Genomic DNA, 19,205 nt, shown 5'->3' with positions numbered 1-19,205 from the left:
TCAAAATTTGCCAAATGAAAAACAAGGCCCAGCTCTTTTTGAGTAAAATGGATTGGATATTAGTGTCTTTTTTTTTTAATCCTAGTACATGTGCCAAATACAGTGTATTTGTTTTTTAAATGTTGTGATTCTCTATCAAAACTCATTTGTGCACCATCCAGAATATTTTAGATTGTTTTGCTGAAATTTAGCAATGTAATTTTGTATTATATTTTGGAAAAAAAACATGTGAAATAGGCATTAAGCTTTTATGGGCCTGAACACACCTTACATCTTAAAAACTGCTACTTCCCCCTGATGGGGTCAATATTAATTTAGTTAAAGTTTTTTAGGCATATGACAATGCCCATAATTCTTCCTACAGCCTAACCTCTGGAATGTTGGCACTTGGTTTCAAAGGTCTTTATTTAGAATTGTATGAAAGGGATTTTTTTCCTTGACTCTTCCTATGTAGCAAAATATTGTTCTCATTAACTACACACTACTTTAAAGTTGAAGAGGGAGGTGAAAGATCAGTCTGTGTAACCTTTGGTTTCTTTTTCTTTGTCAAAGCAATGATAATTTTGATTGTAACAGAAAACTATTTGGAATTTGGGCTTGAATCAGGTAATATTTTGATATGTTTACATGGACAAATACTTAACAATTTTAACAGTAAATGTTTTATAGGTAATATTTTAAAAATACTTACCAATATTTTGTCTGTTTTCAAATCTTCTATTTCATAACCTTTTTCCTATTACTATAACAGACACAAAATATTTTTCTACAAATTATAAATATTCGTAGGTTAGAGTTCAGAACTATTAAGTTCAGTTAGACTATGTTATTCTGTAATAATGGTGTTTTTTTTTTAATAATAAGGGATTGTACTTTCAAACAGCTAATCCTGTTAATTAACAGATTTTAACAACAGCAAAGAATGTTCTAGATTATGCATAACTGAGTTGATGCTTTCTGCTTAGCAATTTTAAAAAATTCTAAAATGTTCTGCATTAGCAATCTAATACTCTGCATTTACCTTCTGCATTCTATCAATAGGTTTCTCCAATTTTTCAGAAAGTGCTGTGCAATTTTTTGAAAAACAAGGCTTGGAATCCCAGTAAGTATAAAACACAACTTTAAAGGTGACAATATATTAACATCAAAATGTTCTCTTTGTAATATTTTTCAGAATTATGGATCCTTTAATTCAGAATCTCATAGGCAAGATCTGCAAGTATATTAAAGACTTACATGCTGTTTAGGACGATCTTGACTGTTAAAATTCTACCTTAAGTGCAGGAATCCTGTCCTTGTTTGCTTGCACAGAGACATAAACATGTGTCTATTTTTATAAAATTTAATTATTATGCATTTTGTAATGACATGTATAATCCCAGCAAACAATTTCCATTATTGGACAAATTAGAAATAGCATAAATAAATAATAAAAGTGGGTATGGATATAAGTATCAAAGTGTGGAATAGTATGGTCTAGGATATCTGTCAATTAGTCCTGCCTTTTTTTCCCCCACATATACTATTCTATTACCCAGCCCATTTTATTTTATTCCCCCTCAAATTCTGCCAGCATTTTGTGTCCACTGAGAATGCTCAGTTATGATCTGGTTTCTGCTCCAACCTTCAGGTCTCCTGTTATTTATTTATGTATGCATGCATGCATGCATGCATGCACATTAAAGTGCTGTTTGTGTTACATAAGCACAGGTGCATGACAAGTTTGTTTTTAGTTCATAGCAAAAATTGACACATCTGCATTCATGCTTGCTGTTCCTGGCATAGCACCCAATACAGGGGACCTTTGCATTTGAATTTTTCAGTAAATGCCCTCTTGATTATTTTCATCAGAGGATCTGTAAGACACAGAATGGGGAAGGAGTTGATGGGCTGCCCCTGCTCCTATCTCTTCCCCTGTATATTCCTTCAGTGCAAGGTCTAAAAGTAGTTTCATTTGAGTTTCCTTGAACATAAGTAGAAGTCTCTTCACGATTGCCGGCCCAGCTTTGTCAGAGTTTGTGGCCAAGAAGAACATTCTGCTCAGATTCAGATGAAATTGAAGAGGCAGGCACACAGCTTGTAGATGGAGCCAGTGTTTATCATATCTCCTTCTCCATGTTGAGTCCTCATGCATTCTGAGGACTGTATGAAAACATGGTCTTTTGCTATGCTGTTATTTGTAAGCATAAGTTGGTGTAATATTTCTGATTTTCAATTAATAATAATTAATTGAAATAGTAATAATAGGCTTACTTCTTAGAAGTTGGAAGTAGAACGTTCCTTGGGTGAGTTTTTTTGTTCATTTTGCTTCTCTTTCAGTCACATATTACTGTGGATTAAAAAAAAATGTGTTGTTTCAAATGTTAGAAAAGCTAATTATCACTCTTTCTCTTTTAGGGGTCCTGTTTCTAAGCTAACCTTCAAACTTTTCCTGGCTATCCTCTGTTCACTTATTGGAGCTTTCTTGACATTCCCTGGTTTGAGGCTGGCTCAGATGCATCTCGATGCTTTGAGTTTAACAACTGAAAAAATCACTCAGTAAGCTAAAGCATACAGGTAGTCCCTGAGTTAAGAATGCCTGGGTTACAGACAACCCATAATTAAGAATGGAGCCTACTGGAGCAAAATTTGAGTTAAATACACAATGGTTCAAGTTCATTACACAATACTACTTATATAGTATTATACAGTAATACTGTTCTGGCTTACATACAAATTCAACTTAAGGACAGACCTTGGGAAGGGAACTCGTTCTTAAACTGGGGGCTACCTGTATAGATTTCACCTCAAATGGTATTCTCCATTCTCAGTAGTAGTATTTCTATTTTTTCTGCCAAACTACAGAATGTGTTTTCTTAAATTCAATAAATTTAAATATTATAAAAACGCAGTTTTATATACATGAATAATTTTCAAAGGAAAATACACTAATGGATAACAAGAGAGGGGAGAAAATTAGTACTGTGTTCAGACACCTGAAATGTAGAGGGGTGAACAGATGAGTTCCGTCCAAATATTCATCTGTTCACCCCTTTCCTTTTTAGGTCTCTGAACACAGTCCTATTTTTCTCCCCTCTCTTGTTATCCATCAGTGCATTTTCCTTCCATTAATCTAACATCAGGGGGAATGATGTTCAAAGGGCGGGTACCATGGCATAAAAGACACTCCTCCTGGCTCCCCTAGATGACATTCCCTAATGGACAGGACCCCTAACATGCCACTCCTGCCAGACCTGATGGGATGGGTAGATGTAACTGGGGAGAGGTGGTCCCTCAAATAACCTGGCCCCATGCCAAATAGAGTTTTACAGGTCATTACGAGCACCTTGTATTAAACCTGAAAGCAAACTGGCAACCAGTGCAGCTCATGGAGCAGAGGTGTAACAATCTGAATGAGGAGCACCCATAATTGCCTGTGCCACTGCATTTTGCACCAGTCTTCTGGATGCTCTTCAAGAGCAGCCCTACGTAGAGCACGTTATAGTAATCCATTCTGAAGGTGATCAGGGCATGAGTGACCAAGAGTACAGCCTCCCAATTTAGGAACAGGTGCAACTGGCACACAACCTAAAGTTGTGCAAAGGCCCTTCTAGCCATGACTGCCACCTACTCTTCAAGTCCAGAAGGATGCCCAGATTGCACACCAGGTCTGTTTGATGCTGGATGGGGTTGTGCTACCCCAAAGATGTAAGTTCCCAGAATCTGAATGCCCCGAAACCTAAAACCACTCAGTCTTGCTAGGGTTGAGCTGAACCCTGTTGTTCCCCATCCAAACCTCACAGCCTCCAGGCACTGGAACAGGACATCAACAGCATCACTTAGTTCGCCAGGTGTGGCAATATATAGATATATAACTGAGTATCATCAGCATATCAATGATACCTCCCCCCATAACAATGGATGACCTCACGTAGATGTTAAATGGGAGTGGAGAGAATATTGAGCCCTCTGACACACCACAAAGGAGGGGCCAAGGGCTGGACTTCTCGATCGCAATCAATGCTGACCGGAACTGGCCTCGGAGTCTTCCTTTCTCTGAGGGTTAGCCTTTTGTCAGCCTGTCCACTGCTCTAGATGTGGGTGGGTGACACTAGATGTGGGTGGGTGACACTATCAGTTCATTAAAATTATATACAGTTATTGTCACCTTTAGTTCATTAATATGGACCTAAATGGAACAGCATCCCCAGAGATTTGTATGCCCCCCAGCTTGCCTGCTTTCTAGTGATCTTTAAAAACCTGATTTCCCCTCCAGACCTTGGGTTAGGATGTTTTGGGCAGGTCCCTTTTAGGGTTTTTTTGGTGGGGGGGAGGGGGTTTATATGAAAATATGTTGTTCACTCAAACAATTGCTGTGTTTTTATGTAATGCTGTTGCATCTTTTTATATAATGTAATTGTTTCTTTTTAATCTTGTTATACTGCCCAGAGTTATTTTAGAGTTGACCATTCATCTGATAGATGAATTAATGAGTGAATGATTAGGAATCTTACCTTCCTGCATTTCTTCTCCAGAGTGCCTTTGTTGTTATAGAATATCCTGAGAGCTTAGCTAATAGCTATAGAGTCTAGCTTTATGTAATCACTCTCAGTTTTCCCTTGTTCAAAGCATATGCTTCCAAACTTTCAGGCAATTGTATGTGTTAGGGAATATTTGGTAATGGCAAACAAATTAGGTATGGGGAATTAATTTTTTATCATTCATTTTTCACAAGAATACCTGATAAGCTTCCAAGGAATTCCAGGGTTTTCACAAGCTCTTCAGAACCCATAAATAATGCAGCATATAATAATATAGCAGAAAGACAATATGACTAATATTTATTTCCCTTACTTTCAATATGAAATAGTTTAGAAATATTTTTTTCATGTTTTCTGTAATAACGGTAATGAGTTTATTTTGTTCTCTGCCTCTTCCAGAACTCTGCTACATATAAACTTCCTGGCACCTCTGCTTATGGTGTTATTATGGGTAAAGCCAATTACCAAGGATTATATTATGAACCCACCGTTAGGAAAAGAAAATGTGCCTTTGTAAGCTGCTTTTGAAAATTTTTGTTTTTAAACATCACTGTATGTCTAAAATGTAATACTATTGTAGTTACTGAATATTCTTATTTATATCCTTGGTTTTTAGAACAAATATTTTCAGTCTTTCTGAGGGAAAAATAAAGGCTACCCCTTCTCTATTTTTTTCTCTATCCATTCATTCCCTTATGGGGGCACAAGCAACCTTCCTTTCTTTGATTTCTTTTCATACATGCACATTTCTCTCCCCTCACTCCCACCTGCCTTCTTGTCCAGTTCTTAACAAATGAGGAAAAAAAACTTTGAAATATAGCAAGCCTCATGGATAGCCCACTCCAATCCTGCCATTTTTTTCCCCCCAAACTTTCTCCTTTCACTGAAGATGTTCTTCTGTCTGGTAGAAAGTACTCTCAGCCCCTTATTATTTCCTGTGCCTTTGATCAAGTTGGAAAAAGAAGGGACCAACAGGAACACAGTGAAATACAAACTGAGAGCACAATACCTAGAATGTTTTTCCTAAAACAGTATGTCACTGAAACCACTGCTGTTATGTTGCACTTCACTGTTTTCTTGCTTGTTAATCTTACGGCAGTGGTTGCTTAAGCCACAAGAAGCTGTTGGGGGAGTGCATGGAGTCATTGTACTGTACTGAAAGAATCAGTTAAAGGAAAAGAAGACCGAAGGAGATTCTGTGTGTTATCCAAAGTTCTGAAGAATTCAGACTTGCTGAATTTGTTCTGGGTTTGTTTTGTTTTATTTTCTTTACTAAAGTAGCCTAGGTTTTCAAAAGCAGGATTGAAGTGAAATTCACAACAATTTAATGCCAACTACTATGTGGCCTAATACACAGCGAAAAAATTGTGGTTCTTCTTTTGTCAGGTAACTGGAAATCAGTAATTCTTGCCACTCTCCTGGTAATTACCTAGAAATCTGCAATCAGTTTTTGAACTACCTTCTATCCACTTATGATTCAAACAGTCTTGGGACAAAATAATAATTCTTTCACATATATTTTATTGTGGGCTAGGAGACCCAAGCATTTATTGGACTTAGCTTAATATTTAGAGGCTTCTCCCTAGTATTATTACAACAGTGTTTGCATGTGGGGTGTGTGTGTGTGGAATGATATTTAGAAAATTACTGTGTTCATTCTTTAATCTACAGAATGTCAGAAGCTACATTTGATACTCTAAGGTTGTGGATTATAATTCTCCTATGTGCTTTGAGGTTGGCCATGATGCGTAGCCATCTCCAAGCCTATCTGAATTTAGCACAGAAATGTGTGGATCAAATGAAAAAAGAAGTTGGAAGAATAAGTACTGTTGAATTGCAGAAAATGGTAAGCCTAAGAGACAATAATAGAATATATAAATTAACAACCATTTAAATTTTAATTAATGAGCATGATGCTCTTTTTTAAAATTAGACTGAGGCAGAATTTGTTTTCCAGAAACCATAACAATATTACTTTACTTACTTTTAAGTGTAAGATAGTCCGGCAATAAGACTGATAATTCATTTTTCATTAATTCTGAATGATGTTACTATTGTTTTCTTGTAAATAGTTATACTTTTAACATATACTTTTAACATTCATAAGATTGTTTATATGCAAGTATTTCTATATAAATAAAATTGTGCATAGCTTCTCTTGTCTTTTCCATTCTAAATAAGAAACAGCAAATAGTTATAAGAGCATTCTAAATATCAACACTTTTAGAATGAAAGTAAGTGCTTTGGGAGAAGTTGGAAGGCTTTTTAAAGTATTAAGGGTACCTCCTTAACTTACTTAACCTTAATTTCTTACACTTGATTTGAGGGACCATCTATCTCCTGTAGTTTCTACCCCTCCCATATGGTCTGACAGAGTCAGCGTGCTTGGGTTCTATTAAACAATGTTGCCTGGTGGGCCCCAGGAAGTGGGCCTTCTCCATCATGGCACATGGCCTCTGGATCACCATCCCACCTGAAGTACACCCTTCAAACCTGGCTTTATCCCCAGATTCCATGGGCATGTTTCAGTTATTTAAATGAGTGTTATGTAAACTTTCTTTTGTATTATATGTTCTGTGTTGTTGTTGTTTTTATTGTTGTAAGCTGCCCAGAGTTGACCAGATTGGGCTGACCTATAAATGTAATAATTAAACAGCAGAAGAAAATGTCAGAACAGTTTGTTATTCAAAACATTTCATTGTTTGCTTTCTAGGAGTTAACCAGGTGGGTTCATGAGCAGCAAACTTATTCTTAATGTAAATCAAGCACTCACTTTTCAAATTATAGAACAAGATAATTTTTATAACATTATTGCTACAAAAACTATACATGACTGGATTTGGTCAAAACAGGAATTAGAAGCTGACTTTCCTGCTTTTTTAAGGGTTAGAAATCCATGCTTAATGGAGTTGGGTATTATAGGGGACTGAAGAGAAAATGGGAGATTGCATGGATTAGGGTAGCATTATCTTCTGCTTCTTCATTCTGTTAACTTGCTGTTTCAGCTCACATTGTAGGTCTTTAGTTCTTGAAAGAACAATTATTGATGGCTCTGTGGGCTGGCAGAGAGGGGAGGGAGTGGAAAGCTTAGCTTTCCCCCCTTCCAGCAGATGAGTATCTGGATCTCTCCCTTGTGGTTGATTGTAAACACATTCTGTAAAAGTGTTTAATGTGGTTATACCACTAACTGTGTACCACTAGCTATGATAACCTATGTGATAGTATTGTCATGTACACTGAATTGTGCAATATTTTTGTTGACTTCAGGTGGCCAGAGTGTTTTATTATCTTTGTATAATTGCTCTTCAGTATGTGGCACCTCTTGTTATGCTGCTGCACATGACTCTTCTATTGAAAACGTTAGGTAAGAAATATTCAATAAATGAAATAAAATGCTTATGGACAGTTACTGGAAAAAATTCTGTTGGGTACAAAAATCATGGTAAAGGTAAAAGTTTTTTTTACAAAGGTTTGTTTTGAAACTAGGACAAGGGTAGATACAAAAATGAAAATATATAATTACTTGGTTGTTCATTTCTCTACTCCCATCCCACAGTCATTTTTTAATTTCTGAAACAGTATGTGCCATCAATATCGCTGTGCAAAGGAAACAGGAATGCTGCTGGCTATAGGACATATTTCCTTTATATATATAATTTTATTAAAGATTTTTTAAAAAGGAAGATAAAAATTAATACAAGCTAATATAAAGTAAGAAAAAGAAAAGAAAAAAGAAGTCAAAAAGAAAGCTAATAGTGCAAAAAAGGAAAAAAAGTAAAAGAAAAGAAAGAAAAAAGATACAAAGAAGTAGCTTCCTGTCTTCTTTATAGCAATTATAAGTAAACTCATAAATTTACCTGTTACTCTATGGTTACAACATAGCTCTCTTCTTTCTATAATCTGTCCTGTCTAATCATTAAAACCATAAATCATAAGTTCATTTTTTTCTGTTTTATACAAAAAGTCCATAAGGGGTAAGTCAGCAATAAACATATATATTGTCTTTTCTCTAATCAAAGGAGTCAATTTAGCTATCTCAGCAAGTTCTGTTATCTTCACCCACCATTCCTCCATTGTGGGTAGTGTTGAATCTTTCCATCTTTGTGCATACAATAATCTCGCTGCAATTATCATGTACACAAAGAAAGTTCCATGACTTTTTTCCAACTGTTTGTTCATCAATCCTACAAGAAAAACCTCTGGTCTCAATTGTGTATTAATCTTTAAAATCCTCTGAATCAGTTTGTGTATTTGAATGCAGAATTTTCTAGCCTTTTCACATGTCCACCATCATGATAAAAATGTCCCTTTTTGTTGTTCATATTTCCAACATAAATTTGAAGTGCCTTTATACATTCTAGACAATTTCTCTCTATCATAAAATGGTACATCATTTTATAAAAAAATCTCTTTAAGATTACAACATGGTATAAATTTCAGTCCTTTCAACCACATATTTTCCCATTGTTCCATCTGTATATTATACTAGATATACCTTTTGTATCTCACAGGGTTTTGTTAGGTCTCATTAACAATTATTTATGCTTTCTGTGGAGTGTAAATCGATCTTATCCATTTTATAAAGTTCTCTCCAAAATTCATATCTTCCAAAACCTTGAACAAGAAAGCCCAGTTCAAATTGTCAAAGACCTCTGCATCCAAGAAAATCCATGCAGCTTATTTTTCATTACATTGCTCCAAATATTCCAAAATGTTCAACACATTTCTAACATTGTCCTTTAACTGTCTTTTAGGTAAAAACCCACATTGATCCTCATGAATAAATTATTGCACCATTATTTTCTGTCTATTAGCTAGAATCATTGTGAACAACTATAGTCATTATTCAGTAATGATATTGGCCTGTAGTTTCTTGTTAAAGTCAGATCTTGTCCCTCTTTAGTTATTAATGCTATATTGGCTTCTTTCCAACTTTCTGGTATCTTTCCTCCCTGTAGGATAGAGTTCACTGTGTTTGGAAAGGTTGTAAAAGTTCATCCTCAAAACATTTATAATAAGAACCTGATAATCCATCTGGTCCAGGCACCTTTCCTGATTTAATATTTTTTATAGCTTCAGAAACTTCCCTTATTGTTCTAGCTCCATTCATAATCTGTCTCTGTTTTTCTGTAATCCTCAGTAAATTTTGTTTCTTTAGATATCCATCTATTTTCTCTAGAGATATGTCATTTCCTTTATACAAATTGGAATAATATTGATGAAATGCTTTTTGTATGGCCACATTGTCCATTAATACAGTTTCTCTGTCTTGTAATTTCAATATCATTTTCTTTTCTTTTTCTTTTTATAATTTACATGCTAGTCACTTCCCTGGTTTATTGCAAACTCAAAAATTTTTTGCTTTACATAATTCATTTTTATTTCCATTTCTCTTACTGTTAGATAATTGTCATTGTAAAAGCTTAATTTGTTGAGAAATACTTCTCTGGAAATTTCTTTAATTCTTCTTCTTTCCAAATATTTCCAAATTCACATTTCATCTTCTTTTGAAAAAATGAAGCATGAGTTAGCACTGAGCAAAATTGCATCATGTGTTTCAGGTTTCAAATGGTTGTCACTGTCTTTATTCTATAAAAAAATGCTGTTTGACTTTTTCTAATAAGCACACAATTTTCTCCTTGTGAATAAGCAAGTGATTAAAAATGTTTTAAAAAACCTATCAATGTTCTTGTCTTAATTATTTTTCTGTAGGTAACTATTCATGGGGCATTTATCCAGAATTAACTTCAGATTTACCCACGGAGAACAGTCCACAGAGCAGTTCAGTAAGCTCTGAATCTTCATCTGATGATAGAAAGATGAAGGTAACAGTAATACAGCTAACAATGGCCCTGGCTAGCCTGAAGAACATTTTCACTCCACTCTTATTCAGAGGACTCCTTTCGTTTCTCACGTGGTGGATTGCTGCTTGTCTCTTTTCCACAAGCCTTTTTGGGCTGTTCTACCATCAGTACTTGACAGTAGCATGATTTTAGAAAGCAACAATTCAAAGCAAGAACTCTATGTTCCCCAACACAGCAGAAGAATATTGGAAGTAACATAATGAAGTTTTATTCCTTTAATACCTCTTCTGTGTTCACAAGCAATGTAGTGTGTAATATCAAAAAACATGGCTTCATAACATTGTTACCTAAAATTGTAGGCAGAATTATGGGAGGGCTACTTTGAAATTAGTTTAAGTATCTTTTGTTTTCATGAGTTCCATCCTTCCTTGGGAGCATTATGTATTCAGTCATTGATTGGCTGATCTTAGTAGTGTTAAGATAAAAGGGGAATATTAATGGTGACTGCTTAAAAGTGAACTTTCTACATAAGGAGTCAGGAAACTTGGATGACTTTTCTTTTGAAAAGCAAACTAATTCCACAGGACAAAAGAAATACTGTATATTACAGTACAGGAAACTTGCCTGAATAGAGTTTGGTGTAAATAAAATGCATGGAATACAGAAGAATTGTCCTGCAGGAGGTGTTCTCACGTTAGTACTGCATCACTTGTATGAAAGTTCATGAAGGTAATCAGATGTTACAAACATGTGTCTCTTTGAGCACTCATGTACTTAAAGCTAATGTTTAATGGTTATAATCTGCAGGTAGTAAGTTCATAAAAAGTTTGAAAGCTTACTACATGTGCTTTGCTTTGGCACATTTGTGTATTAAATTATATAAAGTGGTATAATATGCTCATGCAACCCATTATACCACATAATGTAATGCGTCAAGTCTGAAAAATTCATACAAGAGTAATATAACTATATTGTTTTGATCTCATTAGTCGTTTTAAAAATAATAAATGGCCATATGAATCATTGAATGTTTAGTATTGGTGCTAATAATTAACTAGAAATTTATTTAGCTTTTATGTTTCTACAGTTTGACAAATGCCATTATTATAGCACTTGTTGATGAAGTTTGACACTCGTCAATACTAAACTAATTTTTGCAAGTGTAGTTCAGTAAACACTATTTGAAAACACTGGCACTGGAATGTATGCTACAGGATAGGCAAATTATGAGTGGATAATTATATTGGTAAGGACTGTCCCAGCACAAGTATTTTTTAGGCTCTGTAATAATAATAATTTATTAAACTTGTATGCTGCTTGACTCTCAAAGACGCAGGATGGTTCACAACAATCAAAGAAATTGCAATAAAATGAATACAAAATAAAAATAAAAGATAGCAAGCATGATGAAGTGAGGGGCCTCCCTCACTGAAGGCCTGGGTGAAAAGCCAGGTCTTCACTGTTCTTCTAAACAACAACAGAGTGGGGGCCATCCAGATCTGGGGAGGAACCTCATTCCAGAGGGCAGATTCTGCTACAGAGAAGGCACACTTTCGGGATCCTAAGAGATGACATTGTTTAATCAAAGGAACCTAGAACGTGCCAACCTTGCAGGATCAAATCGGCTGGGCAAATGTTATGAGAGACAGGTGGTCCCTCAAGTCCCCAGGGCCTATGCCATGTAAGGCTTTATGGATAATAACCAGCACCTTGAATTGCATCCAGAAGCAAACCAACAACCAGTGCAGCTCACAAAACAAAGATGTTACATGGGCATACCAAGGCATGCCCATTACTGCTCATTCCACAGTTAATGCTTATGTTCACTATATACCCTCCTCTTTTTCAACATCTACATGAAACTGTTGGGTGAGGTCATCTGCTCATTTGGGGTTCTGTATCATCAGTATGCTGATAACACCTAGTTTTATCTTTCAACCCCAGGCCAGCCAATTTACTGCATTATTTTGATCAATGAAAAGTAACAATTTTATTTATATAAGTTTTCATTGTAATAGATTCTATCCTTTTTGGAGAGAATAATCCCTCCATTGGACTATTGTACTCACAGTACAAATGCATGGGCTAGCCATCTTTTTTTTTTTTTTTAAGTTTAAGGCCATATGCTCTCAGCAGAAATGAGGGGTGTACATGCTAGTGGTAGATGGTCAGCACAGTTCGAAACATTTGTCTAAATAGTGGATCATGATCTATAATTACTTGATATGAAGTGAGTCAAATCAGTGATCCTTTTGTTATTTCCTACAACTTTATTCTTAAGAAAAGAGGTATATGCCATCAAAAATTAGAATTAGGTCCCATTATCAGAAGGATTTTAAAAAGAAGAGTGCAACAAGTAAAGATTAATATACTGGTAGCTACCAAAACCAAAATATTGAATGTAACTCTTTATCCAACTACTGAGCACTAAAACTACTTACACAAACATCTCATGGCTGAGTCCTTGCCAATATTATACTTCACATTTTATAAGTTTTGCTTCAAGTCTAACACAACTGCAGATTTGACTAGCATTTTAAAACCAGGCTTAAAATATTCCTATTATGTGCCCAATCAGACTAACATAATGGTGTTTCAGTTTAAGCATTGTCAAACAGGCTTACTTTCCTTTTGCTCTTTATATGAGGAAAAATACATACTGTATACACTTGACGTTGACTGCCAGCTTTGTATAAACCATTTAACACTCCAAATTGTCAGAGTGCTCGGAAAAATAGCTGTAACATTACAATTTTAAAAAACAGCAGCCAGAATACAAATTTTAATTTCTGAAGTTTGTGTTCCTCTCCCAAACATTAATGCTTTTTAACTGAACTATGGATGGATTTCATGGAATTCTGAAGGATACATTTTTTAAAAAAATGGCTTGAAACCTCAGATATGTGTGCAGTGGGCCTTTCCTGTATCTCTTCCCCATCAAAGTTCCTTCTACCTTTCCCTAAAATCTGGTGTTGTAGATTGGGATGTTCAAATGGTAAAGGACTGCAGTAAGAGGGAGAAACTGGTCGAAATGATGCATATATTGTTTTAAATATAAGTGCTTTTTGCTAGTACAAGTACACTTTTGTCTCCAAACTATTTTTTGCCTCAGTATGGCAGCATTTTGTCACATTTCTGCACATCACTGATTATTCTTCTGTAAGAAACAAAACATTGATATTGCAACGGTAACTTGATTTATTTCACTGAGGTTTTTTTCTACACTTACTACTTATATTTGTATTCATTTGTTGATTTCTTCATAATTATCAGTTGCTTTTGTACAAGAGTTTTCCAATTCATTTGGTGGAAAAGGCATACATCCATGGCATCATCATTAAAATAAACATCAAGACTTACTTTCTAGTGGATTCTGCATTACTTCTAATATATACATGAGCTGGAGAACATAAAACATAGCAAAATGGCAAATGAAAGAAAGTTTAATGTTGAAAAAAGCCCTATGGAAAATGAGTTGTAACCAGTGACTGAAATCCAGTGTTACCTGTACAAGTGGAATAAATTGTATGGGAGCAAGAAAGAGAAATATAATCCATATTGAAAATTAAGCTTTTGTGGAACACTGTATAGCAATCTTTCAGGATTTCTATATACAATTTTGTGCAAATTTTATTTTTAAAATGTTGGTTAATTGCAACCTATTTTTTAATAAAATTAGGTTGTGACCCCTTTGGTTTTTATCAATAGTGATACATCTGTTTCATAAGGTTGAAATAAAATTCTGTTTGTTACAGCGTTTTTCATAAATAAAGTTTTTGTTTTTGTTTTGTAAAATCACATTCTTGTAAATTCACAATGCCTTAAAATACTGAATCATTTCTGAAGAATTACTGTCTTATTGCTTTGGTGGTAAAGGATAAGATCTTGACAGCTCTCCTAAATGGGAACATTGCAGCAACTATTGCTTTACAATTTAAATATCTTGTCTTAATCTTGTTTTACTGCAAGCAAATATATAGCATTTGAATATGTTGAATATTTTATCGAAATATTTTCCCATCTCTACTTTATGATTTATGATTAAAAAAAAACTTGTTCCTTGAATAAATATGGATCAAACACTCAGCTGGATTCTAGAACAGTTGGTTGCACTTGATATGAAATATTTTTGTGCTAAGTATGGGAAACAATTTTATACAGTATATTCATTAATAAGGATGAGCAATCTACAAACACAGCTTTAATTGGAACAATATGTTACATGGAAAAACATTGTACAGAATCATGTCATCCTCCAAATGATATTTTTCTACTTTTTAAATATTCTACCGTGCTGATAAGATATTGGTATGAATTCTTTGTTGAAATGGACTGAGAGTATCTTTTAAAATGTATGAAATGAAATAAAAAGGAGAAGAATTGTGAAATCAGAGGAAATAATCCTATATTGACTATTCTATTAAGAATAGTGTTAAGCTATTTGACTGAGACCAGGGACAAGGTTCCAAACCCCACTTGGTCCTGAAACTCACCAGATAACTTTAGATGAAGAAGATTGACCCCCCAATCTACCTCATAGGGCTGTTGTGGGGATAAAAATGAAGGGAGACCCCCCTCCCCCATTATACTGCTTTGAGTCCCTTAAAAAAAAAAGCCAGATACACATGTAATCACTGATCATGTGCCATCAATTAAGTGTTGACTCTTAGTGACCATGTAGATAGATTTTCTCCGATACATGTAATAAATATCATTAATAAAACAGAACATCACTTATATATGCCAACAATTTTCTGAGTAATATCTATCAATAGATTATAGCTAAAGTTGGATTTTGAGGAAGCAAGATAAAAGTATTCATGCTTTTCAACTTTGGTATTGGAGAAGACTCCTGAGAAAACCATGGACAGCCAAGAAAACAAACAAATGGAACATTGAACAAATCAACCCAGAATTCTCATTCCAGGTACAAATTACATGGCTTAAATTATCCTACTTCAGACACGTTATATGAAGATCTAGTTCTCTAGAAAAAACTCTAATGCTGAGAAAGATAGAAGGAAAGAGAAGAAGAGGATAACCAGCAGCAAAGTGGATGGACTTGGTTACAGTGGCAATGAGTGCACTGTTGAAAGATCTGAAAGACCAAGTTAGGAAAGATTGTCATGGAGAAAATCTAGGTGGTCCCTAAGAGTTGACACTAACTTGATGGTACATAATCAATAGCTATAGATACATATAGATATCTATTTAAAAAGAACTTAACAAGAGTATGTTGCCAAAAGAGAATTTTGTTACTTTGTACAAGACAATGATATTGGGAAGAAATATCTAATAGAATAATGAATTTTAGATGAAAACGAAATAAATTGCACAATGTAATACTATATTTTCTATTTCTACTACACCAAATAGACTAGATTCCTTTGTATATTTGTGATAAGATAAACGTGATTAAGATGAACTTAACTCTGAGGTTAATTTATGTTTTGTTCTTATTTCAAGTAAGTTTATAGGATATTAAATTCTGTGGCAGGATCATCTCAAGATTTTCACTGTAAATTAAAATTACTTGTTGAGAAAGGTGGGTGTAATTTTCCACATTTTTAATGTATCTTGGGCATTTTATCTTTGGTCACTGGTTTGAATGAGGTACACCACAACTGAACTGTTTTTGGAGCTCAGCCTGAAAGCTATTATTTCACTTCATTGCAGTTCTGGCAAATATTTGGAAACTTGTTAGTCTAGAAGTCTATTTCAGTACTGGCACTTTATGCTATAAAATACATAAGGAAAATATTGTATCACAGATACACCTTTGACACTTTCTTTTCTCCATAAAAAGCTCATGTGGGATACTCCGGGGTAGAGGAATGCAAAGATAATCTTGAAGAAAGTATGTAGGAATAGTTAAGGTCAAATAAGAGGCAATTCAGTCCTGGGAAAGCAGAAGGTACTGTATGAGAAAGAAACTCAGAATTACCCTGCCTTGAGTCTGGTATGAGAGAGAAGGGAAGGAAACTCTGGCAGGCTTTCAAGCCTGTTATGAAACCCTACAACAATCAAGTAGCGTTCCTGTAATCCTTGTATTGTCTGTTTCCTGACTTGGTCTACCTTGAAGGGTGAACATCCAAGTTGTGGTGATTGTTGTTTTTAAGTAAATCCATTTTTGAGAGGGGATGTAACTTGGGCTTTTCACATTATCACTACTTTGGATCAACTTAGTTCTACAAAACAAACTACAATTTTAAACCAAGTTTACCCAAGACTACTACTTGTCAGTTTAATTCAGCTTAAGCTCTTGTTGTTTGGATTCTTTGACTATTATTCCATTGCTGTTTCTGAAGTTGTTCACAATTGATACAGATTTTGGAGCATACAATTAACAATGCTGAACCCACAACCACTACTGATTTAAAAAATTGAAGGAAGTTTCGTAAATTAATATTAGCTGTTTCTGCTACACTTGATCTTGGCAAAAAGGCCAAGAAACTGTTTCTACAATCTTTGGTATAAGGAGTTTGTCCTGTTTATGTAAACCAGTAAGTTGCTTTAAAGAATGTAAAATTTACTTTTATCTTAAAATGAGGTTCATATAATAGAAAATTCTGTTTCATGTTTATTTGACACCTCAGAATGTTTAATAAGAGTTTATTGCAATCAACTTTTTGTTGGAGATGCACTTAACAATGTTTGAACACTAATTTGCATGGTCTGGACTTGTCTGTTTATTGTGGGCTGAAATCCACATAACTTAAGAGTTGAAGCCAATTGTTATGGATAAGGATGCATATGTTTTGTCTTACTACAGCTTTAATATTTATAATGCATCAAGAATTGTGGACTTTCTCCGCATGGGGGATGCCCAAGTAATTATTTTACAACAAGGGAAAGCTACTCCTATTTTGCAATAGACTACTGATAGATGTGGTCTGTACATTTGAACTTCAGGGTGTGTGTGTGTTCCTAACAAGTGAGCATGGCAGAGGGCTTTCTTGCTCTCTCTCTTTTAAAGCAATCTAGTCAAATTTCTTGGAGATGCTTGTTTATGTGATAATTTTCCAGTTTTATTTCCTTTTCCTGTATCATTTTTTTTTAAAAAACAACGATGTTATTTTATTCTGTCATGTATGCAATTTTGTCTTGTTAATGGGTTTGGTGTGATAAAAATAAATTATGAAAAAGAATTAAGTGGGCTGTCTTTTCACTATTTGTTATAGGCTAGTATACCCATCAGCTAGTCTAGGTGACAGTACCTAGCTGGCCTTGGCTGATACTGAAAAGCTAAGCAGAACTGAATCTCAGTAATACTTAAATGGGAGACACCAGGAATCCCTAGGCTTATAGCTAGACTGAAAAGGGTATTTTACATTACTGTACATAGTTTGCTCTTCTTTTTGACTCATGTTAGCCTTTCAGGCATTTCCATGTGTACAATTTATCACATCTGAAAAAAGAGATTAGCACAGGCTGAGTAAACAATTTACTTAAAAACAGAAGCTGTTTTAAACTGGATAATAATTTTTACTGCAATTTTAAATTTTAGTGTACATTAAAGGCTATCTCCATCTGCAGAAGTGGAGTACTTCTGGCGGTGGAGTGCAGAGGAGATTTTGTTGATTTTTCCCTTCCTCTACATTTCATTGTCTCACTCCCCTCCTGAACCAATCTGCTTTGGAAAATTAATAGGCTTTATGCAACCGTGGGAGAGGTGGGTGCTGTGAGTTGAAAGGCATATGGGGAAGTTGAATCATTCTCCCATTTCTGCCAGTAAAAGTACCTTAAACATAACTCTATTCAGACGGTTTCTGCTGGTGGAATCAAATCCTAGAAATAGGCGTAGCTACTGAAAGCAGGCATTTCTGTACTAAAGTTTCCATCAAGTAGAGGTCAACTCTTGGTGGTTTCGTGGACACCTCAATATGTTTTTTTTTTTAAGCAGCAGGATGGAAATGGTTTGTCGCTGCCACCTTCTGGGGTATATTCCTTATTTCCAAGTCTAGTCTGACATTTTCTGAAGTTCTCCCATCCAAGTACAAGCCAGGGCCAAGATCAGCCAAGGGCAGTTTGACATTTGGCATTTTAAAATACTCTGGTTAGGGGTTATCTATGTCAAATTTCTTATTTTCAACCTAGGGTCTCAAAAACCTATACTGTACTGAGATAATTCCAGTAAAAATGCACCATTAAAAAGCAAGAGCCTCCTCATTTCTTATTAGTGGACCAGTTTATAAACTTTGATATAGTCCTTATAAACAGAAATGTTCATTCAACTGAGGCTAAGTAAAGGAAGCATTCATAGACAATGTTGCTTTTTTGTATAATGAATGTTGGGTAAATTTGGCTCTCAACCCATTGCTTGCTGCAATGTATGTAATACTCATTATGCATAATGAGTGGCAAATATTCAGAATCTTTGACACAGGGTAGGCAATATGTCCAAATCAATAATGATAAAAAGTGAGGGCTAAAAGATTTATTCCTTTTACATTTTTATGTCATCTATGAAGTAACCCTATTGCTGTGTGTTATGCCAGGAAGAAAAGCTATATATTAATCTACATTATATTTTTGCATGACAGGCAGCACTTTATTAATAATGGTGGGAAGGGTAAGAGGTAGTTGTAATAAGATTTGTAAGCCTCTCTACTCTGCAAGTGCTGTAGAAATTACATAGCCGTCACTATATTGATACTGGTGTAGTAAACACTGTTCCACAATTCTTTTGATAGAATTCAGTGAGGTATTCTAGAAGAAACTAGATTCTTCAGTCTTTACTAACATTGGTTATAGGCTAAGCACCAGCCACAGTGGATGTATATAACTCTTTATACCTGCTGTGTACAGAAGCAATTGTGTATAAGTTTACTTGTGCAAAAAAGCACTCCTGTTGTTGGAAAGCCATATCAATAGTGTTAAT

The 19,205-nt window shown here is 34.9% G+C and overlaps 1 protein-coding gene across 1 annotated transcript in view; it reads left to right on the top strand.

Moving 5' to 3' along the window:
- Nucleotides 1-14,950, top strand: part of TMEM161B (transmembrane protein 161B) — a 48,645-nt gene extending 33,695 nt beyond the window's left edge. Inside the window, exons 6-12 of the mRNA XM_007423535.3 lie at nucleotides 455-606; nucleotides 1,042-1,102; nucleotides 2,398-2,538; nucleotides 4,920-5,033; nucleotides 6,192-6,366; nucleotides 7,788-7,884; nucleotides 10,233-14,950. Coding sequence (XP_007423597.1) covers nucleotides 455-606; nucleotides 1,042-1,102; nucleotides 2,398-2,538; nucleotides 4,920-5,033; nucleotides 6,192-6,366; nucleotides 7,788-7,884; nucleotides 10,233-10,510 — 1,018 coding nt within the window. The 3' untranslated portion in view covers nucleotides 10,511-14,950. The remainder of the gene's footprint in view (nucleotides 1-454; nucleotides 607-1,041; nucleotides 1,103-2,397; nucleotides 2,539-4,919; nucleotides 5,034-6,191; nucleotides 6,367-7,787; nucleotides 7,885-10,232) is intronic.
- The last annotated feature ends 4,255 nt before the right edge of the window (nucleotides 14,951-19,205 follow it).

Source organism: Python bivittatus, unplaced genomic scaffold, assembly GCF_059951505.1.
Source record: "Python bivittatus isolate LINGU-HERP-01145 unplaced genomic scaffold, Pbiv_v1 ctg000850_np1212, whole genome shotgun sequence".
Taxonomy (NCBI): domain Eukaryota; kingdom Metazoa; phylum Chordata; class Lepidosauria; order Squamata; family Pythonidae; genus Python; species Python bivittatus.
The sequence above is the reverse complement of the archived record's forward strand: the minus strand, read 5'-3'. Positions and strand labels throughout refer to the sequence as shown.